Consider the following 26,365-nt stretch of genomic DNA (forward strand, 5'->3'; position numbering starts at 1 on the left):
TAATATTTTTAAATGAAAAAATTAAATTTTTATTAAAAATGGTTGAACAATAAACCTCAGTTTTTAAATAATTGTATTCTAATAATAAAATATCTTATTATTTATTGTCTAGTTTTAATTTATTTTTTGAATAAAAAATATTATTATTTTTTTCTAAATTATAAATGAAAATATTTTTATTATATTTTATAAATTATATATTTTATTTTTTTATTTCCTCTCAATATTATTTCTTTCTTCAAGGCAATGTAATTGAATGCGACTAGTTTAGCACAAAATTGTTTTTCGTTAAAACTCGCTCGCTCTCACTTAAAGGCGTTTCTGGACTGAACTCTGAAGAGGGAAGAAAACGATGTATATATATATGGAAAAAACAGTGAAGACGTAAAGTGAGCATAATAATAAGTTTAACAAGTCTCCCTTGCGGCTCTTCTCATCTTCTTCTTCACAGAAATGGTAAAAGCACCAACAATTCCCTCTTTGTTTCTTTAAATTTAGTCAAATTGATTCAACCTCGTTTTGTTTTTTTGGTTAATGGCAGGATTACTTGAAGACGGTAATTCCTTCTCAGCTCGTCGCCGACCGAGGCTCCAATTTAGTAGTCATCAATCCAGGCACTTACTTAACTTGAAAACCCTAAGAATAAAATAAAAATCATCACCCACTAAATATAATCGATTTTTGTTTTGGCTAATTGTAATTGGTTTATTTAGGCTCTGCAAATATCAGAATAGGATTAGCTCCACAAGATGCTCCCTTAAATATTCCTCACTGCATTGCTCGTTACACCAATCTACGTCCCAAATTCAATCTCCAAGACCAGGTCAGTTTTTATTTACCGCTTTTCTGCCTCTTCGCAGCTTTACTTTTCTTTATGTTGATTTTTTTCGCTTTTAGATGCTGAATTCTCAGGTCACAACAGCACAGCACATGGAACGCGAGAAGGCTTACGATACAGTGAGTTAACTCTTCCTATTTGCATATTTTTCATCTCCACATTTGCCGAGGAAAACTTTAAGACTTGATGTTTTTCATTTTTCCTTTCCCCCCCCCCCCCCTTTGAAGATAGCGTCGTTATTGAAGATACCTTTTCTAGATGAAGAGGTTGCGAACAATTCGTTCCCGCGCAAGGTATGTGAAATTTTCGCTACTATTTCATTTAGCCTAATTTAGACGATGTCATGGTGATCTGTAGAAAAATATATTTTTTTTGTCGTGCTATTTTTCTTATAATCTCCACTTTGGAAGAATTGCTGCTACTCTGTCTACTGGTTTAGAGGGGTTTGACAGCTGTGGTACTGTCTTTTGTGGATTTCTTTTGTGGCTATTTATCAGATTTTTAAAGTGATTATAAAATATATAGTTTAGAGGGATGAGGAGCTCCAGACATGCATCTCAGTTAATGGTTAGAAATTGCTCATGGAATTATACTAATTAACTCGTACTGCAGATAGGGCGTGCTGATGGATACAATCCACAGAGTGGCAGGAGTGTGGCTTTTCAGTGGGCTAATGTATACGAGCAGGACGCAGGTTCCTCTTTGGCATTAGGTAGTAGAATGAAGTCTGATTCTCTCTAACATACATGGTAGTTAGACAAGCTGAATTTTATTTTGTACTCCTTAAGATGTAATCCATCTTTAAACCTTTCAATGTCTATTGGTGGCCATCTTGTTTGACCTGGAAAGTGGTAGCATACTACTTGTAATTACTTCAGAATTCATGATTGAATATTGCTGCAATTTACTGTTGTTGCCCTGTTAATATTATTGCAATATGAACTGTCCTATGCTAAGTTTGAAGGTTTGTATATTATAAATTACTTTTGACTTGGATTGATCAGTGCTGGTGGAGCCAGATTACATGAAGCTGGAATCTCTTATCTTTGAATGTTGTGAAAAATAGGCAACAAATCCAGAATCTGGTGTTTGTGAGGGCCAAATGTGACACTTTCATTTTGGGATGGCCATTGCATTAGAACTTATTTGGAAAGTTTCAAACAATAAGGGGGATTTTGAAATTTTTGTGAAGTTTGGGCGTGGTTCCCCTTTAGATTGGTCCCTGCTCCAAGGGATTACTATCCCTATACAGGGTCAAAAGGCTACACTCAAAAATTTCAGATACTTTGTAGATTTAATTGATTTATTTTGCCTGGGGTTTTGAATGCAATGCCTTTGTTATGCTTTGAATATTCAAGGCTAACAAAAAATGAAATTCATGAGCATTATGCTTGTGTTTAAAATCACAGTACGAAAAAAATAAGGGGCAGCTCCATATCATTTGAGCTCAAATATGAATAGTGGGCCTTGGGATAAGAGATCCTTGAAACATTTTTTAGTGATTCCCTTGCGTAGGTTGCTCTTGATTGATAGAATGAATTTTCATTGTGTTCTCTGTGCTGATTGCCTGGCACTGAATAATGTCTTGCACTGGTGGCTGTATGATCCTTATGGAAACACAGTTTTTTTAATATAAAGCTCGAAGCATCAATTACTTTCTCACTGGACTGATACTTGGCTTTCTTATTTATTTTTTATTTTTCTTGTATTTTGAGATTCTGACTACCCTTGATTTCTGCGTCGCATTTGATAAAAAATAATTTATCACGCACTAAGGCTTTTAGCTTTCCCATGACAAACTTAGATTAGTGTGAATTTGATGTATCCTAACATATGCAAATTGTTTGTGCAGGAACATCAAAAAGTAAAGGTATAACTGGTGAATCTGTGGAGAAGCATGAAGGCACTGGTGCTGAGGAGATGTGTTCTGGGAACCGCAAATTCAGAGGACACATTTTTGGTGAAGAAGCACTTAGAATCTCCCCAACAGAGCCATACTGCTTAAGTCGTCCTATTCGCAGAGGTCATTTCAACATTTCACAACATTATCCTTTGCAGCAGGTTTCGTCCTTGCATTAGTTATCTTACAAGCATGATTTCATTTATACATGCCTTTTTCAGCTGAAGGAGAAAAATAATACCACTTTTCCTGAAAGTGATATTATAGACCGGCACCTTGTGTGGCGATGTTATTGTTTTGGACCAGACCTAACATTTTTGTATTATTTTCCAACATTTTAGCATACAAATCATATAAGAAACTATGTTCTAGTTATTTACAATATTTTCTTATTTTCTATTGCTTAGGTGCTTGAGGACATGCATGCTATTTGGGATTGGATATTGATAGAGAAACTGCACATCCCTCACTCAGAAAGAAACATGTATTCTGCAGTTCTTGTTTTGCCAGAAACATTTGATAATCGTGGTAATGATATTTGGGTAGTTCCTTTTATATAGATCTTAATACATTCAGATGGCAAAATCTACTCATTATTCTCATTTCTGTGCCAAAAATTTTAAACACAATCTATGACCTTGAATGCTTTTCAAAGTATCATTTAGTCAATCACACATTTTTCACTGCCTTGGGGTTCTTTGTGAAGTTGCACCATGCTACTTTTAGGTGGAATTTGGTAAGAGGTTAAAAAATAGGGGTGAGTTATTAAAAGAGTGATTTTCAAGGATTTTTGGTGTGTTAATATATTAAAAGGGGCATTGTTTGTGGAAAAAGAGAGGAAATAATTACATTATTAGTAATGATTGGTGATAGAAGTGAAAAATTATTTGGCCTGTATCTTGACTTGATTTGCATTTAAATATGTGCACTTTACTTTTATTAGGCACTTGCTTGTGTATTTCCGGTACGTGCCTTGTCCTAGTGAGCCCCTTTGCATTCAAGTGTGCCGGGGCTGATAATACCACCGGCTCAAAGTCTATTTCAGATGTTCCATCATTTTGTATTGATCTTGCGTAGCTGAAATGCCAATTTCCTGTATTTTCTTGCACCTGAAAATTATTAAATTGCTTTGGCAGGATGTGCCTTCTCTCTCTCTCTCTCTCTCTATCTTATTGTCATAGAAGGGCCAATTAGTGCAACTGGGCCAATGCAAAAAAGAAAACGTTGGAAACTATACCTTGCATACCTGGTTTTTCCCATACCTCCTTGTATGACAAACTGGCTTACTTCCTTGTATGACAAACTGGTTTTAATTTCTTTTTGTTTTTTTTTTTTGCTTGCTTATTCATGCATTAAATACTTCATGGATCTTATGCGTACACTTCTCCAGTTCTCCTATAAAGTCACATCTTCACATATTTGATTTAGCAGGGAGGAAGTTTGGATAACTCTAGTATTTTGTTGTTACTTTTCATGAGCAGAAATAAAGGAAATGTTGTCTATAGCATTACGTGACTTGCGCTTTAGCTCAGCAGTAGTGCACCAGGTAAGAGACTTTTTTTTTACCTGCTGATATTTAATTATATTGTTTCATCATTAGATTGTAGTTTGTGGTGGCAAAGCTTGATGTAAATCAATCAATTTATTGTTTATGTTGTGTGAATGTTGAGTGGGAGACAGATATGGTAGACACAGTAGAAATTGATTTTGAAGGTGATTCTATTGGTGTGGATAGATCTGTAGCCATGAAGTACCATGGTACAACAGAGATCTGTGAGTAGATCATAGATGAGTGAGAAAGATCTTGGCTCTCTTTTTTGGTTTCAGAAGAATTAATTTTCCCTTTGTTTCCCTGCCCAACTGAAAATCATAATTGCCAACTTTAAATTTTGACATGTTATTCATAAATTATTCCTTAATTCATATTTTTAACACTTGATATTCTCTTGTTATAAAGTTATTGATAATTTGGATAGGATGTAAAGAAGGGACTTAAAACAAGAAGGGGGTCTTTTTAATTCTTGCTGTCATTGGCAAACATCCTGTTTGTTCAATTAAACATGTTGTGTACTTCAGGTTTTGATTTAAACATATTTGGTAATGACCTACAATTTTACTTCAATCAATGGCATTGCCAAACATACTCCTTAGAAAATATACTCAAGATTTCAAATATGGGAATTTACAAGATTACTCTTAACACTTTAGTAGTTGAGTGTTGACTAAAATTTGGATAAATTACAATAGTTTATCGTTGAAATGAAAATCAATGATATCAATTTGAGGTCTAGGTCATATTTCAGCATCAAACTTTCTGCTTCAGTTCCACCTTCCCTATGTCTTTACCTACCAGTTGTTTAGCTTGGTTTATGTATCTATTATTGTTTTCCAGTTTCAGTCATTCCTCATTATTTTGTTAGCAACGATTAAAAATTTTGCATTCCATCTGAGAAGGGTTCGATAAAGAGCATTTCCTATTTCTTTATATTTTTTGGTTACTATTGGTAGTCTTCATTATTGACCTGCTTCTCCACATTGACACTGTTATGGAAATTATTCCTATATGAGGATCTTTTCTAAAATGATTGATGCAGGAAGGTCTTGCTGCAGTTTTTGGAAATGGGTTATCAACGGCATGCATTGTTAATATGGGTGCTCAGGTGACATCTGTTGTTTGCATTGAGGTAACTACCATTGTATTCTTAAAATTAGCTTTATAAGCATTCAGGCTGTGGTATCAAAATATGCTGATTCGTCCATTGGTCCACTGGTCAATTACACCACTGCCTATGTTAGAAGGGGGGGCTGCATGTTTGAACTCTCATTGGGGTGGGGCTCAATGAGGGCACAATGAAGGGTATGCTTTCTCAATGATCAAAGGAGTTTGGGTGAAGAAAGTTATCCTGTGTAAATGTAACAAAAAATGTTAGTCCTCTAGAAGCAAAGAATTCTGATATTTTCTTTTGTTCCTGTTCTTACCACTATAAGGAATTTTTGGACTCTATTGCCACTACTCTATCAGAGCCATCATGCTACCCAACTATCATGAGGTGTTGCTACACTATATAACATCTCTGTCACCTTTCTCACCTTCATTCAGTGCATGAACATTGGCTCCCTGGCTGACTATTACTGATTCGCCACCTTCAGTCCTTTACTGTTTTTTGAATCACCAATTATTCCATCTTTTTTAAACACTGCAGATTCCACCTTGACCACTTCAGTATCATTGTTGCTTCTGCAAGCGATGTCATTGCACCTCTATGTTGCTCTCATTCTCATCCCACTGGATGTACCTTCATTTTTTGGTGTCTAGTGGCAAGGAAGCAAATAACTGTTTATCACGTGGCTGTGGCCCTCCTCCCCTACACCGAGATTCTTTGTCTTTTTTGTTCCTAATAGTATTGTTTGGTCAATGCTTAGGATGTGGATATCAAGGCCATGACTTGTAATTATTAATCACTTTCAACTTTGGTTTTCAGGATGGAGTGGCTTTACCTAATACGGAAAAGACTTTGCCTTTCGGTGGAGAGGTGTGGATTTGGTTTCATCCTTCAACTCACTACTGATCCCTGAGCTTGTTATAAGCTTCAGTTACTAAAGGAATTTCTCTTACATGAGTTTGTATGATGTAGATGCACACTTAATGCTCCTTAAGCTGTCCTGACAAGTCTAGCTTTTGGCTTCATATATTATAAAATGTGCATGTGTTGTTGTTGGTTGAACTTTTTTGTAAAGTGTTTTACAGAAGATACAATTGACCTTCTGATTGAAAAATCTTGTGATGAAATAACTTGTGGGATAAGCTGCTTGACCAGATTTTAAGTTACCCATCCCAGGGTTGAAAGCTGCACCAGGATGTGTTTGGGGATTGATGTCTAAAAACCATGGTTACGAAACATCCCCTTGGGATTCCAATTATGCAGCTAGATCTACATTTTAAGTTACCAATGTCTGGATGGGATTCCAAACATGCTTTTTCGCAGACCTTTTATTTTTGGCAACTCTACCAAAATCCCAAAAACATAATCTAGCAGGGGAGGGGGGGGTTTAGATTATGAGGTTGCCAACTTAATGATGCATACTGTTTTGCACAATTGCTGCATCCTCAATCATTGACATTACTTTTTACATCAACTAATCTGATGATCTTAGGTTTGCTTAAGCTCTCTCTCCATTCTCCTCACCATTGTTCCTGCCAATAAGGGGATGGTTACTTGCTTCAGAGTCTTACCTAAAAAAGATGTCATCATGCCATGGTGATATAAACATTAACTCTAGGAAAAAACAAAGAGGCAAGGATGAGGATATCCTTAATGGATCACAAGTAGGTTATTCGGTACTTATCCTCTCTCACCTTCATTGTTGACTGCCAATTTAAAAAGCAGTGGTGCATGCTTAGATTGTGTTGGCCATGCTTCATGTCTTATGCTTCTTGACTCTCAGTATTTATAGTTTCATGGTTTTGGAGAAGTTTCATATAACAAATGGATGCTTGAATGGTTATCCTTTGAACTGATGGTGTTTTAAGTCTTTTGCTATGTAGCTTGTGCAAATACTATATTTAGAATATATCTGCTTCATATTCTAGTCAAAGCTATTTTCATTGTGAACCAACTTTTCTTCAGGATATATCCAGATGCCTTCTCTGGACCCAGAGGCATCATCAGACATGGCCCCAAGTTCGGACTGACATGTTGACAAAGCCTATAGATTTGTTGATGCTTAATAGACTGAAAGAGTCCTATTGTGGAATCAAGGTCACTTTCTTTTTCTATAATTTTTCAGTTTATTGCCATGCATTGGCTACACTGCCAATTTCTTCCATTCTTTTAGCACACAAGTGTGCTTCTTGTTGTTGATTGATTTCATTCATGAACGAACCTTGTTTTATATGGCCTTTGTTATGCTGATGAATATCTAGGAATTTTTTTACACCTACTTCAATTGCAGAATAGGAAAATCAAAATCCTGGTAATTATCTGTTATCTAGTTCCAAGAAACCTGTAACCATCTGGATTCTGGATCTTCAAAGTTGATATTGCAGTTTTAGGTCTAATGCCTTGTTTTGTTGATCATATGTAGATGCCATGAACTTTAAGATTTCAGACATGAATGATGATGACATACCTCCGTATTATGCCTTTCCTGTCTGGGTCATTTATAAAGCTCGTGGTCCTATTGAACATGTTTGGTTCTCCTTCCATTATATGCTGTTGACAATCTCATGATGTTATATTTTTTGATGGACAGAAGTTCAACTGTGAAATACTTTTTTTCTGGTTGTCCCTTTCTCTGCTAAAGTAGTTTATGATACTCCTTTTAAGAGTATCTTCAACTATGTGTTTCTATGAATATCTTGTGTGCAATTTTAGTTGTTATTTAGTTTCCTTGAGTAATTTGCTAGTACTTTCTATTCTATTCAGTATGCATTAACCGCTGAACACAGTCTTGGGAGTGGGAGTGCTGATCTTGATACATGGTCCTAAGCTTAGTTTAGTTTTAACTGAATCAGCCACTCCAGTACCCCTTGAACAAGGCATTGCCACTGTAAGACTTCCATTTGTATCATTTTGTTTCCTCTGTGATTTACTTCTCTGTGTACAGGAGGGGGAGCTTGATTCTGTTGCTGTTGTTCATTCTTACGAGGATGGCATGCCTGCTGGATCTCACAAAACTCGACTAGCTGCTCTTAATGTTTGTCTTGTATTGCCAAAATTTTCTGATATTCATCCTCTTCCTCAGGATATTTAGCTGAATAGTGTTATAACCTTGATGATACTCATGAAACAGGTGCCTCCCATGGGTCTGTTCTACCCCATGCTTTTGGTTCCAGATATATATCCACCACCACCTCGTTCTTGGTAGGATATATTTCAAGTTTTCTTGTTTTGCACTAGCTTTCCTACCTCGCGATTATTTAAACAATTTGCTGAAATTACTGTCTGGCCATAATGCTGAGCATCATCAGGTTCCATGACTATGAGAATATGCTAGAAGACACATTGCATATGGAATATTCTAGAAGGCCTGACATGTCAGATGGTTTATTTCCTGGCATTAGTGTTGGATATCCAATGTGGGAGAGCTATCCAATTTTTTCTTCTAAGCCAAAGAAAGAAGAGAAGGTTGGCCTTGCTGAAGCTATCACTAGTAGCATTCTTTCCACTGGTAAGATTCATTTGCGATTATTTTAATTGACTTAATTGAATTGTAATTTGATATTAACATAACTTGGTACTGTATGGACAGGTCGTATAGACCTCCAGAGAAAGTTGTTTTCAAGCATACAATTGGTGAGTTTTGGCAGTGAGAATTACTATGCGACTGCACTCTTTATTTCTTGTAGCCTGGATGGTTGACATAGTTTTCTCCACTGTTTTCCTCTAGATTGGTGGAGTGGCTTTGACAGCTGGTGTTATTCCTGCTGTGGAGGAAAGGTTGTTTCCATGTTTGATTTTAATAGTAAAGCACATAATTTTGTGGTATTATCCATGTTTGTTGCAATGAGCATGTTTTAGATGCATTTAAGTATTTGCAGTAGATTAAGTTTAGCAATTGGCAAACCAGTAGAACAGCCACTCAGGCAAAGTTAAGGCACTTGTCAGAAAAAAAAGAAGATAGTAACAACACTTTAATTTAACTTCATTCCTCTTTTTAAGGGGGTGGATATTTAATCATCCCTTTTATATCTATCAACATCCTTCTCAAGTGAGGAAAACTTTCAGCATTTCAGATCAGAGAATATACTAGCTCAACCAGAAGATGGATGAAGCTCTTGCTTCATTATTCAAGAGAATTGCCTAACTCCAACCGTTTCAATCCTTGTCTTTTATGGTTCTTCTGACCATGTTAACCCAACTTAACTAAGCCTTGAATTTCAAACTAATTGGTTTAAGCTGCATGGGTCTGTCTTCTCCATTCAGTTATGGAAATTCAGTAGACCACAAACAAAAATAAAAATATGTACTGAGTCAAGTCTTGAAGCTTTAGACTGCCCCTGTTTCAAAAAAGATTCGATATCAAGTCAATAAAACTCTGCTTAAATTACAACATTGACTGAGTTTCTATAAAAGATGGTAACTTCTTGTTAACGTTATCTGCTGAATTCATGTTCTTTGTTTTTGCAGAGTTTTACATGCAATTCCCTCAAATGAAGCAATTGATACTGTCGAGGTTACCTTATATATTTTCTTCATGCTTATGATTTAGCCTATTCTTTGTCTTTGATTTCCTTATGCATATCTATATGATTATACACAGCAAGGAAATAAAATATCCTGGCCTTTACTAGATGCAGAATTCATCATATAATAATAGAAAATCATTTATTTCATCTGGTGGCTAATTATATAGAAAATAGTTGTGGAAATTCAATTTGTACTATTATTGAGGGATTGGCAGAGTTTACATTTTCACAAGCACCCCTTGAATTTTTTCTGCTATTTATCAGGGTGAAAATCACTAGATGCCCTCTACTTAAGTTTTTTTGGTCATATAGACCCCTCTACCCAATTTAGATTTACAACAATCCTTCTACTAACAATTCTGGTAAGTTTTAACCACTCTATTCACTCCTGGTGTAATTGTCTGTTGTGTTGACCAATGGGCACGGTTGACTTAGATCAAAACTGTAAGCAACAGCACTTTTATGGCTGTGTAATTGTCCGCAAAATGTAGGTTTTTTATTTATTGTAATACGCAAGCCTTAACTGAAGGTAGATTAAAAGGTGTCAGAATCTTTGGACTAAAACGAAAACTTTGGGGGTGCCATGCCTCCTCTGGGTATAACATCATTCCTCCCCTGGTTAGCATGATGGTAGTAGCTATGTCTGGTTCTACTTGTCAAATTGTTGTTTCAGATCTTTGATATTGCCCAACTCTCATGGTTGTTAAACAGGTTCTACAGTCAAGAACAAATCCAACTTTTGTGCCTTGGAAAGGCGGAGCAGTAAGTCAACTTCTCACTAACTTGTATTTCTTGTTTCTCCTATTTGCTTGTGGTTGTTTTTCTGTTTGGTCAAGTTTGAATGCACCAATTTTAGTTCCTCATGTCATTTGTACAAAATTGTTATTCCAAGATCCTTGGAGTTCTTGATTTTGGTCGTGATGCATGGATTTACCGGGAGGATTGGATTCACAATGGGATCCATTTTCGAAGTGGCAGAAAATACAAGGACTCTTACTATCTTCAAGCACAAGCAACATGTTACATAAACTCTTAGAAGGTGACAGGAAGTACGCTCTGATTTATAATTAGGACTACTGTAAAACAAATTCTAATATGGTGAAAGCATTTAAATTTTCAGAGCTCCGACTGTTGAGTTCATTTGGGGGGAAGCGAAATGATAATTGGGAAGGCCTTTTCCTTTTCCTTTGTTTTTTAATTTCTTTCCTTTTTGCATGTCATCTAGTGAATTCGGATAGCATTTACATTTTATTTCTATGTTAGAGACTGAGTTTGGGTGGTTTGACACCTCTATCTCCTGTCCTTAGCATGTGCTTGGTGCGAAGCATGAAATTTGTCAAGCTCACCGATTTTAGTTTCTAAAACACCATTTGCAGAGTGAAACTGCATTTCTTTTTTATATTATTTTCTCTATTAGTTTACTTAACTGCATAGCAGTTTTAGACTGGGATTATGGAGGCTTCATGGCAAATGAATGTGTATTTGGTGAGCTAGGAATATCTCCTTTTCCAGTCCATGATCCTGTTGAGGTTCTAACATTGTTTTCTGGCCTGTGATATTGGGCCGGTGGGCTAGAATTCATTGATAAGGGTTTTTTAAAGGATGGAGGTAATAATGGGAGGTGAGGTAGTGTTGTGTATTAGCAATATTAAGCAGGAAACAAGTTCTACGGTGGGAGGTATGGGAGAAAGAGTAGGCGATTTTAATCGAGAACGTATGTTTCTTTGTCAGAATAAAAAGAAAAAAGAAAAGAAAGTACTGTATAGGATCTATATAATTTCTTCCTATGCAACGAGTAATCTTTGAATCACGTAGTCAGTATAGGATCTTTCAGCCTGAAGCACAATACTGGTAAAATTTAACTTCAATGGTAAACGTACATGTCCCTAAACTAGAACATGCCTGCCACGTCAATTAACCTACAAGGTACAGTCATTAGAAGTGGCAATGGCAGGAAATAACACGATCCCAATAATTAATTAGAGAGGAAAACACAATCTCAAAGTTGATCCTTATCAACTTTAACTAGATTACATGCTTGTGATAGTGTGAGTTGGATGGATGAAAAAAAATTGAAGATAACAAAAATATTAGAAAATTACTTGATATTGTTATTAAATTTAATTTAGTGAATTAATCTTGAAATTTTTATATTTAATTTTTTATCCAACCCTCGTTTAAAATAAATTATATGGGAATCTTCTTAGCGTAATCTAGTAAATTTAACTGATTGAAAAGCAACTTGGTCTATCGGTAAAAATAATTAAGGTGAAATTGATAGAATAAAAAACTTTTAGATCCAGTTCCTTGTTTAATTCAGGTTTAAATTTAAATCATATTGGAATTAGCTAAGTATAACTCAATTCACTTGACATGTCCAAAAACAACATAATAACTATTAAAAATTCATGGAATAAAAAAAAAATGGATGAATCAAGAAAAAAAAAAGAATAAAAAGGAGTAGTTGCTTTATATTTTACATGAACAATAATGTAGTTGCATTTTCACCTTGTTGTTTTAGTATAGAGTTATAGTAAGGAGAAGAACAAGATTTGTTCGCATCCTTTTAGTGAGACAATATTAATTTTTTAAAAATATTAAGAATATAGAGAATGTTTTAATTGTTTTAGGTCTGATAATCATGTCAAAACTAGGCAAATTGAGTCTGGTAGCCATACTAGGCTCAAGCATCTTGGATAGTTTTGTTTAGGTGTGTTTAGGCTCTAGTCCAGACCTATTTAATTTCCTTTTATAAATTTTATATATAGATTAGGTGTAGTACTTATCAGAATATTAGCATATAATAATTAAAATGTTGAGACTTATAATTTTTTTATATATAAAAAAAATATTTAAATTATTCTTAAAGTATCATAAACAAAAATTCAAATTCAAAAATTATTTATAAACAACAAATCATGACAAAAATCTAATCTAATGTTTTAGATCTAAAAATTCAAATCATATCTTTCTATTGAAATGATTTATTTTTTATGTTTATGAATTTGTTGTTCCTTCATTAGAAATTCTATTTTTTCTCTTTTATTCTCTCTTTTTTTTTCTCTGTTTTTATGAATTTTTATTTTTATATATTTTGTAATCAAACTTCATGCAAAAAAAGTTTATTTAATGGGTGATCATTTGTGATTTTTCACCGACGACAATATTATTTTATATTTTTTTAACAATACTAGACTATATGTGTTTTGTTTTATTATACAATTTTTTTATTTTTTAAAAACTTTTTATAATGTTTGTCTAAACCTTTCATGTGGATTTATGTTGTAAAGGAGGTTTCTTTAAAGATATTAGTGATTTATATTTAAATTTAATGTTAGACCTAATTTATTTAGGTTTGACAACCATGCTAAATACACGTTGCTTTGATGCAACACTCAAGTAATTTGGGTCTGATATATTTGTCAGATCCATGTAAACATAGGTCCTGCATGGCTTTTCAAATTTAAAAATAATAAAATAATATTAAAATATGAAATTGCCCCCATGATTATAGAAAATTACACAAAAACAATGTGAGAACAAAAATACCCTCATATGCAAAACTTATTTTTTAATTTTTTCGAAAGCTGAAGATGTATTTTAACTATTTAAAAATATATGAAAGTTGAAAAAACTCTGAGGCAATAGATCTTAAATTTGTTAATTTCAAGGGTAGAATAATATTTTTATTGTGTAAATAAACATTAAAATACTATCATATTCCCGCTCAAACGTTTAATGACAAATGAGTCGGTAAAAAATACTGAAATAACCCAAAAAAAAAGACTTTAATTTTTTCAACTAAATGAGCAAAATGATAATTGAACTTTTTGTGAAAAGAAAACACTAGTCCATTCCAAGTCCATGCTTAAACAACAAAAAATAATTTTAAAAATGTTAATTATAACTTATTTTCTTGTTCAATAAAACCACTTAATTAATCCTTGAAATTTTAAAATATAAATATAAATTTACTTTTACTCTATTATTTTAAAATATTTTTAAATTTTATTTTCGAGCCAAACACATGCAATTACACCCGTTTCAGAACCAGACGCCTTTTTTTAAAAAAAATGCAATGCTAGACGCAAAGAGCTTGAAGGTTCTGTTCGAAATGCAACGCAGCTAATTCAGCAATAAAAAGCACTTAAAGCAGTTAAATAGCTCTATCTGAAACCAGTCAGCAAATCCTGAGAAAGAGAGGAAAACAAATAATAATTGGTTATCAAATCCTGATTCACGATAGCAAGGCCTTTTTTTATAATCGTGTCACAGGAATTTCAAAATGTTTTTCTGAAATAATATTTCTTATTTTTAATATTAACATGTAATTATAATAATATAAAAATAAAAATCTTAAATCTTTTTAAACACACTTTTAAAATACAAAAACAAACAAAACCTCCATACTTATAATTTCATATATTATTATTAAAAATAAAATTTTTAAAAATACATATTATTCCAGAAAATACTAAATCACACTCCCAGCAAATACTAAAATGGGTACACGAATCATTGTCTATCTTATTTAAGACACAATAATAATAAAGTCTTTTCCTTATCCTTAGAGTTTTGCAATTACTTTTGCATCACCCAATCCAAGCACGACACATAGCTCAGGATACAGACTCTTCCTTATTTTCTTGTACACCTCGCCATTCCACTTCCTCGATGCCAGCTGAATTCCATGGCGCATTGTAGCCTCATTCAACCTCTCCTCGTTATCGTGGACCCCCTCCACGATCCCCATCCTCACCGCCTCGTCTCCCCTAACCTTGGCTCCTCTCAACAGCACATCGCGTCGAGCCGAAGGCGATCCGATCTTAGCCCTAAAAAGGGCAGTTAAATAATCAGGTAACGTTAGCCCTATGTCAACCTCGCTCATGTACAGCACACCTCTATCCCTCTTCATGTAGACGTAGTCATGGCTCAGAGCCAGAACCATCCCCGCGGCGGCTGCGTGGCCGTTGACGGCGGCGATGGTTGGCATAGGGAGAGAAATCAGCTCAGCTACCACCGGCTTGAACAGTTTCACCATGTGGGTGAGGCGCTCGATGGCTTTGGGCTTGGAACCGGCGGCATGGGCCCAGGCTAGATCTAAGCCGTTGGAGAAGAACTTCCCTCGTGATGTGGTGATGAGAACCGATCCACTAGTGGCTTGTGCTTTGGCTTCGTGAAGAGCGGAGAGGATGGAGCCAATAAGAGCGGGGTTTAAACGGTGCTCATTGTCGCCGGTTAATGTTAAAACGAAGATGTTGTTGGCCGTCTTCTCTAATGTGCACATGGTGAGTGGTTAGTGATGGCTTTGGGCTCTGGTGTGTGCTGTACAGAGAAAGGGACAGGTGCTGAACATGGTTGAAGAGATTTAAGATTAGATTTTGCCTGTTATTGTAATTGAGTTACTTGCAAATTGATCCCTATAACTTAACACAATTGCCACTCTAGTCACTTATTTACTTATAATCGAAGATCTTACCCTTATGCGTCCTTTTATTCCGTAGGCAAACTTTGACAAGCTTCATAATAGGAGGACCAAGTTCTTTGGCAGAATTTTTAATGAAACGAAAATTCCTTAAACATAAAAAATTATTATTATTATTTTTACTGCTATTATTTTATTATTTGACTTGTATCAATTAAAATTATTTGAAAATATTGTATATAGATCCTGTTTTACTTATAGTTTTGAAATCGGAGTTGGAACCGGGCTGAGTTGAAAAAAAAATAAGGGAAGAAAAAACCCGGTTGACCCGGCAAGGCCAGGTCAAAAATCTGGTTGTAACTCGTTGATGTTTGTTTTTTTTACCAAAACGGTGTCATTTTAATTTTTTAAAAAATTGACCCGGACGACCCGATCAAAATCTGGAACCTGGGTCTGAAAACTATAGTTTTACTAGACAAAGAGCCTGTTTGGAAGTGTGGTTGTTTTTCATTTAAAAATATATCAAAATAATATATTTTTATTTTTTAAAAATTATTTTAAATATAGTGTATGAAAATGATATGAAAAACTAAAAAAATATTAATTTAAAATAAATAAATAAAATTTAAATTTTTTTAAAATGCTTTTAAAAACCATAAACAAACAGGTCGAACATAAGATCTAGGAGGAGTAAACTCATGGATACGTAAGAAAATTACAAAAAAGATGGCCATTGTTACCATCATTTACGCAAAATTAGTTGGGGCAATGCAACATGTTGACGTTACTAATTAAGGTAAATCCCAGAGAAAGGCCTTCACTGGATATTCTTTTTATACCTACCTTCCCGCGACTATACAGTAATACAATAAGAAATTAAAAATTAAAAATTAAAAAAACTCTTACACGGGGTTAAAGTATTTGGCGCCGAATTTATTGTTATAGTAAATTAAAAATAATAATTTTTCATCTTCTCTAGCAGAAGAAAAGAATTTCAAGAGGATCAGATCAGTTATCGGGTCGGGGTTACCCGAATCGGACATTCTCCAAGCCCTCTCCCATTGTGGAAACAACCTTGATTATCGTCAACTTCATTCTTGATGATCATGTCACAGTCAAACGCATCATCACCATCACCAGTTCCCTGATTTCAACTCAGGTCATCAAGCAACGAGGTTAGTGGCAACCGGAAGAACCCAGGTTACCGTGTAAAAGAAGAAGCCGAAACGGGGATTGAGAACGAGGCCTGTGTACAAGAAGAAATGGGTCTCGATAGTGAAAACCAATTATTTCCCAAAACAGATGAGCCAAGCATCACAATGAAGGAGGAGACCAAAGAACGGAGATCGTTGTGAAAGAGGGGCTATTAATCATGTACAAGGAAGAAAAAAAGAAATCAGAGAGTAATCAACAGGGGAGGTCATAATGATGAGCCTGGAAGAAAGGATGTCAATGTGAAGACGAAGGTTGTTGAAGAGAGAAAGGTCAATCGTGTTTCAGTGGAAGATGGAGATTTCCTTAAGAGAATGAATGGTATTTAGTAGGGGGCACTATGGTTAATGCGATTTCTGCTATTAAGGGAAGGAAGTTGGTGGACAAGCAAATTGTTTATTTTGTTTCCCTAATCAAGACATGAAACCTGCTCGCTTCTCAACAAAACGATCTGGAGAGGTTAAGCATTCTACAATTTAGATTTTACTTGTTTTCATTGGTGGGGTTTTTTTTTTTTTTAAGAATTTAGTCTTTAATTGTGATTTCAAATTCTTAGATTGGTCTGCTACTTATGTAATGGGGAATTGTGTCATCCCGCTTGTGAATTCAGCCAAGATGAAAGTTCCAGGACGTTGTGTAGCTGCACCAGAAAACCTTTCTAGGTTTATTCTGTCTTCGATAGTTGGATAAATCAACATGGAGTTGCTGAAAATAAAACCATGTCAAAATGGAGCCTAGAGGCTCCTTCAGACATTGACTATACAGTTTATCCCCTCCTTGCTCTGTTGAAGTTGCCGAAAATATAACCATAACAAGAGGTGCCTTTCCTTTGTCTTCTGTGATGATATTAATTTTATGTACATGCTATGTAATGATGACTGCACATTGTATTTATGTTATAAATATTCATGTTGTTTATGTGTCTTTCTTCATTCAGGCTGAATTCACTCTCGAGGAACTTGATTCTCGAAAACATATACTGAATCTTCAAGTATGTGCGATTATGCTTTCGTTCTCATCTTGTTGCCTTTTATGATCGCAGTTGCTTCGTCATATGTGGATTCTTCTTCTTAATCCCATTACTCCTGCATATTTTTAATTGATAGGCATGACATATAATTACAAAAGTATTGCAAGAATATAATCTATTGCATGAGCTCTGCATTGTCCCTTATTGATTTACACATTAATTATTTTCTTCAATAATGTTAATGATGTGTGCTTTTGTATGCTATACAAAACTGTTAGCAGGTCTATATTGCTTGATGACAATGGAATTTTCGGTTTGCACAAATATACTGCTGGGATCTAAGTGGATGCATCATACAGATAATTTATGCTAGTATGAGATCTTAATTGTTGTTGGTCTAATTGTTATCTGTCAAAACAGAGTGATCCTGATGAAGCGGCTGCAATTTTACCTATGGTGAGTAGGAGAAAGGGTACCCAGCCGAGTTGAGAACAAAACAAAGATGAACAAACTATATCAGACTCATCTCTTATTAAGCTTCTTGTTGCAGAAGATACTTGTAACTTGGAGGTGAAGTGCTTCGAATGCTGTCTTATGTTTTCAGAATCCAGAAAAATAATTGCTTTTGAACTCTTCTAATTCCTCTCTTGATTATGCAGGAGATGGGAACTCCAAGCACAGTAATGTGTGATTTAAGGGCATACATAGAAACAAGTTCTCTACTGGATATCAGAATCAAGAAAGGAACTGATGTTGAGGAAGCAGCAAAAACTATTCATCCATGCTGGGTTGCCTATCGGATATGTTACAAGTATGTAGTTTCCCATATGCCCGGAGTATGCAGATGACCCTGTGATCACACCATGTGCACACAGGATGTGCAGGGAATGTCTCCTCTTAAGTTGGTAAACGCCAACAACTGGGCTATGTACAATCTTTCGAACACTGCTAAAGGAAACTGACCTCATAACATGCCCAACAGAGAACAAGTTTTGGGTTGATGTTGAGAAGAACTAGGAGGAGTCTTTCAGAGGTTTAAAGCTCCTGGAATGCTTGGAACATATTCGTGGGTAAGGATCTAGTGGGAAAGAGCATTGTTTTTTTAGTAAGCGGTCTTCATTTTTGGACCTAGTAGAGATCCCATTGAGAAGGAGAGGAGCTGGGTTCTTAAGGTTTGATAAAAAAAAAAAACTGGCACAGAAGCAAAGGCAGAGGAGGGTTTTAAGGAGTTCAATGAAACCAAAGAAAAAATGATATGCAGTTTCCAAGCACTTGCATCTCAGGATTCTTAAACCTTGCTCCTTAAACAATTATGATGGCTTAGCAGTTCATCATGGTCAACAAAGTTTCTTAACTATCTTTCTCTTGTTGCTTGGTGAATTTCAGGTATTGCTGATGCCTTAGAAAGCTGCTGGTGCGTGTATGAATCTAACTGCAGCCTCAAATGTCTTTTTAATGTTTATTTTCAAATCTCCTGGTACTTCCTTATCCTGAACAAAGAATTTCCCTTCATCATGTTGAAACTGGCTATATTGAACTATGCAGGATCCCACCAGGAATCCTGCAGTAGAGGAGCAAGCAATAATGCGAATCCACAGGATTGGACAAAAACACACAGTTTCTGTTAGAAGATTCATTGTTAAGGTCAGATTATTCTGCTAGCTTTTCAAGGTTTCAGAAATTAAGTTGAATTCATGGAAGCTCTAGTTTCTGGAATTTGTCAAAATCTGTCCTGAAACTTCTTACTTTGGGTTCTTTGAGAATTCTAAGAAATTGATTACCGCATTCCACGTTGATGTAGATATAACGGTCCATGGTTTAAGTTATTAAGATTTGCCATCATCTAGCACAAGAAAACTGTTGGGGCCAATTGAAAATTAGATCTTAGCCTGACTTGGTTGAATATTAGATTAAGATTTTGAGTGTAAAACAAGAAAGTCATCCAAGCTTAATGATTCCGGATATAATTTACCAATTGGAAGGCTTTTCTTCCGGGTCATTGTCACAGGCCTATTTTTTTTGTCTGCGTAATTGTTGTGGCAATTTGAGTGCTGACAATTAACTGTTCATCTATTCCTGAAGCTTCTTCAACAATGGCTCAAGGTCATTTTCACTATACTCGCTGTAATATGTATTCCTCCTGTTGCATTTGCTTGGAAATCCAGCATTGCATCAAATTGCTTTACAAGGCATCTCAGCCTGCACTATTGGTCTAGATTCAAATTTCTGGAATATAATTTGAAATGAAATTCTGTTTCACTCTTATTATATTGTGCCTGAGGTTTGCATTAGTCAGGATTGTGCTTTTGATAAACAACAGGGCTAGCAGTCTGTTTTGAATAGTCCACGAGGAATAATTGGTCACGTATCTGACTAACCTTTCTTTAACCTTGAGTTTTACTAATCAACAGGCCTGTTAACAAGATTTTCTAAGCGGTCAGCACTTTTTTTTTCTGTCTGTGCCATTGTTAGAACTTATCGCCTAATCATGCATGGTTTTGCTGTTGACCACAGTGAGAAGGCACCGTGGAGCAACGCCTGCAGCGTGTCCAGGCAAGGAAGCGACGCATGATTGACGAAGTGCCCATTTAGAGTTTAGAATTGAGGTTGAATTTGTTTTTTTTTTGGTAAAATTTTGAAAAGAAAATTATTTTAAATTAAATTTTTTATTGTTTTTAGATTGTTTTGACTGTATTAATATTAAAAATAAATTTTAAAAAATAAAAAATATTATTTTAATTTATTTCCAAACAAAAAATATTTTAAAAACAATGTGTGTAAATTTCTTAAACAGTGCAAATTACAATCATGTATTAACAGGTATTCTAGCAAATTATTCTCTCTTTGAAGCTGAACAAATCAAACAACAGGCCAGCAAGGATTGATGACGACCAGTGTAGGCCATGCACGTGGTGGTCAAACATTGGAGGAACAAGGCATGGGATAGACACGTGACCATGAGCCCATCAATGGGATAGACACGTAGCCATTGATGATTGTTCGATCAAAGCAAAGAACCACTGACATTGTGTAGGCTGTCACATGCGTCATGTAACGTTAGCATAACGCATCTTTGTGTTGACCCTACGGACGGGTCAAAAATATGCTGGTGTAGGAGTTTAGAAAAGCCAGCCAGCCACAGCTTTCAAGTTAGCTGGGTCGGTTAAAGTGTAGTTGTTGTTATCCGAGAGATAGAAGCGTCAAGTGTCAGAAACCCAACTCAGCCTGTTCTTTTGACCACTTTACTTTGGCTCTATGTTGCCTTTGCCTACCGGCTTGGGTTTCTTCTGTTGCTGTTGCTTCTCTCTAAACTTCGCCTGGCTCGGCTTATTATTTTATTGAAGCCGCGCTTATTTTATTTATTTTTTGAGGGATGAAATTGAAAAAGAAAATTCCAATAAAAAAGGATATAAAACAAAAACGAATAGAAATAAAAAGAATAAAAATTAAAATTGATATAAAAATAAAATTAATCAAATTTTAAGGAATGAAATTGAAAAACAAATCCAATTAACAAAGGGATTCAAAACCAAATAAATAGCGATAAAAACTTAGAGGATTAAATTAAAAAAAAAACACAATTTTATAAATTATTTCAAATAAAATAAATAATAATCAAAAAAATTAAAAACTAAATCTAAAATAAAAACAAATGACTTTCATCGTGGCCTCTATTGGCACATGCTGGGAAAGCTAGCCACCAAACAATATCAATTATAGCTTTGATACGTAGGCGATTTCTTATGATTGATTCATTAAAACTGCACAACATTGCATTACAATTCAATGGGTTGAATTTTCCTTCCTAACAAGACACAATAAAAGATAATGAATCACATTATTTACATTCCTCCAATTATCATAGACTTTGAATACAAAAGTATTTTATCTCGATCTTCCTACTAGCTTATCAAAAAGGTAGTATGATAGATAAAATATAACATTCACTGTATTTAAGTACTCTAGCCAACTAAAAAATACTTTAAACCAAAAAAATTTAAAATTAAAAACAATAATTCTCATATTTTAAAAAAAAATACCCTGAATGCATGGGCTGGAATGAACCGTCTTTGAAACAAACACGATGAATTTATGTTCTTTAGTTAACATGAATATCCAATATCACTGTATATAATCTTGGATCACATTACAACAAGTAACATTCATTTTTTAAAGCTAAATTCTTTGGCTTTTAGAAGAACATTCATTAAGTTTCTAAAATTCAGGAGTCATTTCATCAAGATTTTAAGAATGAGTCGCTATGTTTAAGCAATAACTACAACAAATGCATTGTTGTGTTGGGGGATTGATATATGGTTTCTTAAAAAAAAAGAGTCTAGAGTTCTTTGTTTTCACGTATCCTATATTAAAACTCAATTAAGGCAAAATAAACCTTGTCGTTGTGCTAGGTGTGCCAGTGGTGCTAATATTTTTTTTAGTCACAACCAGTTTTATATCCTAGAATTTCGTATAAGATTAGTCCATCTAGGTCTTCTGGTGACCCTGAACCAAATAATTATGTGGCGACTCCTCGATCCCGACATCCTGCCTTGTCGCACGCGTGACAAATCTAAAAACTATCATCACTATTATTTCAAGAATTAATCTTAAAGATTAATTCAAATCAAAATAAAATTGCATTAAATGCATGATAATTATTTGTCTAATTGATATCATCAAACATTCACGTAATTAAAGTAATTAAAGTCCTAGAGAATTCAATTTTATATAATCCATAAAAATCCATCGAAACCCTAAATGCAAAAAAAAATAAATATAGGAAATATAAGATTCCAAACACCAAAAATTAGAATTACCTCAAATTCTTGTCTAGCTGTATATTTGATAAGAAAATGAAGAGGGTAGCTTTCTCCTCATGCTACAAGAGAACAAATCAAAGCAACTGCAAACCACAACCCCTTGGAACCTTTCTAGTTGTTACCGTGAGAGATAAATAGATCAATGGGAGATAGGATTTGTTAAGACAATTAGAGAATACCTTCTTTTGTTTTTTTGTCTTTATATTTTATTCTGGCTGATTGGGCCAATTATATTTATTTATTTAAGAATAAAGTATTTGTATGGGACTACTAGGCTACATATTGGCTATTAGATTTTTTTTATTAAGTTAGAAGAATTTGTTTATTTGGATGAGCTGATTAAATTTTCTTAGGGCCGTAAAGATTTAAAAATTAAATCATATAATATTAAATTATTTTTTGAAGTTCAGGGGAGTTATAACACCTATAACTTGTGTTGTAGGTCCGCCCTTGGCTAGTTGTGTTGAAGAAGTGGTAGCATGCAGTGGCCCTTTTTTATTGCAAGCTAGCTCCATTTAAGCCATCATTTTCTGTGACTGGAAGTTGATTAGCTGTCAAATAATAGCTGTTTTAGTTTAGGGTATTTTTTTAATCTAATTATACCAACAATTTTTTTTTATTATTATTAAAATGAATGTCTAGATTAATTTATACGTTCATCGACTATACTATCTTGAAATTAATAATTATATAAATTTTTAATAATTTTGAAAATTATAAAATTTAAATTGATGATTCTGAAAAAATAAAAATATCATCATCTTTTTTAATCTGATTGGAGCTGGAAAAAAAGAGAGTAAGAAATCTTGATAATTATGTGTTGTTAGATTAGTTGATTGTCTTTCCAAAACAGGAATTTGACCAGCATTAGTAGATGGAAAGTGACACCTGTTATTTGGTCTTCTTCTTGATATTAAAATAAAATAAAGAGGGAGTTCCTTTTACCTTTTTAGCCCTTTTCTAAACAGATTTGGTCATAAAAGACCCCATCTTAAAGGGTAAAAAGGAAAAAGTCTCACAAACTTCCTAAACTAAACTTTTTTTTAAAAAAAAAAGAGCGAAAAAAAGCCTTCAAACCTTTGAAATCAAAAGGCAAAGGCTAAATAAAAGCCGAACCATATGAATGAATATTAATAATTTAACAATTATACTATTATTATATGCTTTTTTTGACTACGTATTTCTAAAGAAAAGATTCCCTTTATTAAACGTGTACACCACATGCCCATGGTCCCCAGGCTGGGCCACGTCTCACGTTCTATCATGTACCCTATCTTATGCTATATATACACAACCACATCTCCTCTCCTCTCCTCTCCTCTCCTCACAAGACGTAGCGTTCACTCGCCGAAAACCCAAATCATGTCAGATACACTTCGAAGTAGTAACTCCGCCGCAGCACAGTCACGTCCCAGCCGACTCCAGCGGAGGAGACCGGCGTCCTTGCAGATCAGCCCGGCTTCTTCTTCTAGCTGGAACGCTGCGATTCCTCTTCTGTCTCCGCTTATCACGTCGCCTCCTGCGATGGATATGAAGTCTCGGGACGATCCGCCCCCACCGCCGAGGATTCAGGTAACGGAGGGGGAGAAGCCAGTGGTGTTCAAGAAGTGGCAGCATCCGGCGGCTCCTTTTTGTTACGAGCTGGCTCCGTTTAAGCCATCGTTTTTTGTGCCTGTATAGATTTAGAAACTGGAATGGATTTTGATTAGTTATCAGATAATAGAAGTTTTAATTAGTTTAGGTTTTTTTTTTTTTCTGGGATCTAATTATACAAACATCATTGTTAATATCTTCCTAACAGCTTTTTGGGTTTATTTTACACAACAAAGTAACGGTATTGTGTATAATGTTATTGCTATTTTACTCCTTTTTTTTTTAATTTTCTGCATACAGATTACAAATTAAAACATTAAATGGCATTGTTCAACTTGGAGATTGTAGCATTGGAGGTCGTTTGGAATCTTTTTCAGATTCAGAAGTGCTGAGCGGTAATGGCTGGTTTTGTTTCTTCTTCTTCTTCTAAAACAAACAGAAAACCCAAAGCAAACAAAATTTTATCTTTAAGAGAGATTTCTTTTAGCAGTTGTACTCGTAGCCACTGAAAATTGAGATGATATCCAGGCCGAAATACCATACCAGTAACGATCAGGGGTGAACGTACGGTTAGCTCCTGAATTGCAACAATTAAAAGCAATTCTGTCAACCAAGATATTTTGATTTGATTTTTCAGCTTTTTGGTGTTCCGTATTTTAGATAATATTTTCAAATATAAAATATTTTTTTAAATAAGAATTGAGAGCTTGAAAAGGTTGGCTTTAGGTTTGTTTGGTTTTCAAACCAAATCAAGAGTTCATCATTTATCTGTATTAGTCACAGGTTAAATATTATAAAGTTTCGTATCTTGATATCAATAAATATAAATAGATTTCTTGGCCTTGGACTATAAACTTTACAGCTGTGATACATTAGTTTTAAAGGGGAAAAAAGCTATTTTTATCCACTTTTACGTCTGTGACGGTAGTAAAAAATATACAGAGTTTTCAAAAATTTTGATTTTTTATTATTTTAATGTATATATGTTAAAAATAAAAAATTTTAAAAATTTTATTTTAATATATTTTCAAACAAAAAACTTTAAAAAATAATCATTAATATAAACATCATCGTATCTAAAAATCAAAGAGCCTAAATAGATCGATCGACAAGAATTAATGGTCAAAGAAAACAAAAACAACAGCTATAATACGTCGTCGATTGTGTTTTTTTTTTTTTTTAACTTCCCCGGTAAATACATAGCCCATGGGTTGGCAAATCAAAATCAGTGGACTCACCGACAACTTCTATCTCCAGCTTGATCTGATCCCATTTTCAACGGTCATGCTCACACGCAAATAATCCAAAGAAACCCAGAGCACGGAAATATAGACCCACATACAATACTCTAAAGTATTTTAAAACAATAAAGAGTCTGCTCTTTGTATTATTAATCTCTTAAAAAAATATAAAAATTTGGAAGCATGTAAGAAGAAAAAGGATATTCCATTTTGCATTTGAATGGCTATTATCTCTCTCTCTCTCTCTCTCTCTCTCTCTCTATATATATATATATATATATATATATATATATATATATATATAAGAGAGTGGTCCTCGATGGCTCAGTAGTCAGTCAATTATATTAGAACGAAAAAAAGAAAAAACTTCTGCAATCTTGCAGGTCAGAAATATTATTCATCTGAATACGTGCAGATTTTCTTAGATTTAGATACTATATAAGGTTTAGATATGCTTGAAATGTACATGCCATCAATGGACGGTAAGATTAAACGTTTGAATTTGCTTATTATTTACTTAAGAAAAATAAAATAAAATAAAATAAACAGAAGCCCTTCTTTGCTTTCTATCCGTCAAACAAGAAAAAATCAAAATTTAAGCATATACTGGAAGGAAAAGGATTTGGATACGGAAGAAGCACGTATCAAATTATTCAATTATTCAGTGATGTGAGATTTGACCGTGCATTCCATCTTTTGTCAAATTTAGCACCCAACCAAGAGCAATGATAGCCGTAGTGGGTCCAGGGACCCGGGGCTCCACCATGTACTGTCGGTTTGAAATCTCTTCTAACCATATCAAAATATATATCAAAATTACATCAGATCCAAGTCTAAAGTCTCCACTGAATGAATTCCAAGGCAACCACAGTATGATTCTTGGATTTCCTGTGCTATATATCAGAAGCAAAGTGCACCCATCTTTGTTTGCAACTCTCTGGGATGTTAGGCAATTTCCTGTGCAGGCATGTCTATAAATTTCGATGTCCTATCGAGCTCTGTGGGTAAGGAACTAATGTTCTGTCATATATATATATATAAAGGGAAAAAAAAAGAAGACAAGTTGATAACTTCATATCTACTTCCCTAGATTTTGATTCAGAACCTGCAATATTTGTTTGTCTCACAGTTTCAGGCAACGCTATACCAGACAAGTTCGAACTGTGAATGTTTATTC

At 34.5% G+C, this 26,365-nt stretch overlaps 3 protein-coding genes and 1 long non-coding RNA gene across 17 annotated transcripts; 3 read left to right on the forward strand and 1 right to left on the reverse strand.

Annotated features, from left to right (window-relative positions):
- The first annotated feature begins 254 nt into the window (after positions 1 to 254).
- On the forward strand, positions 255 to 11,220 carry LOC133705660 (actin-related protein 9-like). Of its 6 annotated transcripts, XM_062130980.1 has the most exons (21): positions 256 to 456; positions 536 to 614; positions 714 to 823; positions 898 to 957; positions 1,066 to 1,131; positions 1,451 to 1,550; positions 2,691 to 2,899; positions 3,146 to 3,266; positions 4,220 to 4,284; positions 5,333 to 5,422; positions 6,221 to 6,271; positions 7,367 to 7,498; positions 8,346 to 8,444; positions 8,532 to 8,602; positions 8,710 to 8,909; positions 8,991 to 9,034; positions 9,129 to 9,178; positions 9,869 to 9,914; positions 10,639 to 10,689; positions 10,820 to 10,966; positions 11,048 to 11,220. In XM_062130980.1, the coding sequence occupies exons 1-20, from the start codon at positions 454 to 456 to the stop codon at positions 10,961 to 10,963; spliced, it is 1,791 nt and encodes a 596-aa protein (XP_061986964.1). In that variant the 5' UTR covers positions 256 to 453; the 3' UTR covers positions 10,964 to 10,966; positions 11,048 to 11,220. The 6 variants fall into 6 exon arrangements, with proteins under 6 accessions (XP_061986968.1, XP_061986964.1, XP_061986963.1 ...); XM_062130984.1 differs by lacking the exon at positions 9,869 to 9,914 and having other exon boundaries at positions 255 to 456; XM_062130979.1 differs by having other exon boundaries at positions 10,820 to 11,220.
- Positions 11,221 to 14,334: 3,114 nt separating this feature from the next.
- On the reverse strand, positions 14,335 to 15,325 carry LOC133704119 (enoyl-CoA delta isomerase 2, peroxisomal-like). Its single transcript, XM_062128871.1, has one exon. It carries the CDS (start codon positions 15,212 to 15,214, stop codon positions 14,495 to 14,497), a length of 720 nt encoding a protein of 239 aa, XP_061984855.1. The 5' UTR covers positions 15,215 to 15,325; the 3' UTR covers positions 14,335 to 14,494.
- A 961-nt stretch (positions 15,326 to 16,286) lies between these two features.
- On the forward strand, positions 16,287 to 20,896 carry LOC133704818 (uncharacterized). Of its 9 annotated transcripts, none has more exons than XR_009844130.1 (8): positions 16,287 to 17,063; positions 17,175 to 17,382; positions 17,502 to 17,555; positions 17,955 to 18,104; positions 18,194 to 18,948; positions 19,080 to 19,178; positions 20,049 to 20,140; positions 20,355 to 20,896. It is a non-coding gene; the product is annotated as an uncharacterized LOC133704818 (long non-coding RNA). The 9 variants fall into 9 exon arrangements; XR_009844127.1 differs by having other exon boundaries at positions 16,287 to 17,023; positions 17,121 to 17,382; XR_009844132.1 differs by having other exon boundaries at positions 16,287 to 17,023.
- A 2,762-nt stretch (positions 20,897 to 23,658) lies between these two features.
- Positions 23,659 to 24,228, forward strand: LOC133704921 (uncharacterized protein At4g14450, chloroplastic-like). The gene has a single exon (XM_062129985.1). The coding sequence runs from the start codon at positions 23,717 to 23,719 to the stop codon at positions 24,032 to 24,034; it is 318 nt and encodes a 105-aa protein (XP_061985969.1). The 5' UTR covers positions 23,659 to 23,716; the 3' UTR covers positions 24,035 to 24,228.
- The last annotated feature ends 2,137 nt before the right edge of the window (positions 24,229 to 26,365 follow it).

Source organism: Populus nigra, chromosome 10 (genome assembly GCF_951802175.1).
Source record: "Populus nigra chromosome 10, ddPopNigr1.1, whole genome shotgun sequence".
NCBI lineage: Eukaryota > Viridiplantae > Streptophyta > Magnoliopsida > Malpighiales > Salicaceae > Populus > Populus nigra.

What these genes read in the sequence shown, in the direction of transcription:
- LOC133704119 (XM_062128871.1), bottom strand. Translation starts at nt 15,214, where the DNA reads ATGTGCACATTAGAGAAGACGGCCAACAACATCTTCGTTTTAACATTA.
- LOC133704921 (XM_062129985.1), top strand. Translation starts at nt 23,717, where the DNA reads ATGTCAGATACACTTCGAAGTAGTAACTCCGCCGCAGCACAGTCACGT.
- LOC133705660 (XM_062130979.1), top strand. An exon ending in AGAAACATTTGATAATCGTG is followed by an intron (nt 3,267 to 4,219) that starts GTAATGATATTT and finishes TTTCATGAGCAG; the next exon opens with AAATAAAGGAAATGTTGTCT. An exon ending in TAGTAGCATTCTTTCCACTG is followed by an intron (nt 8,910 to 8,990) that starts GTAAGATTCATT and finishes CTGTATGGACAG; the next exon opens with GTCGTATAGACCTCCAGAGA.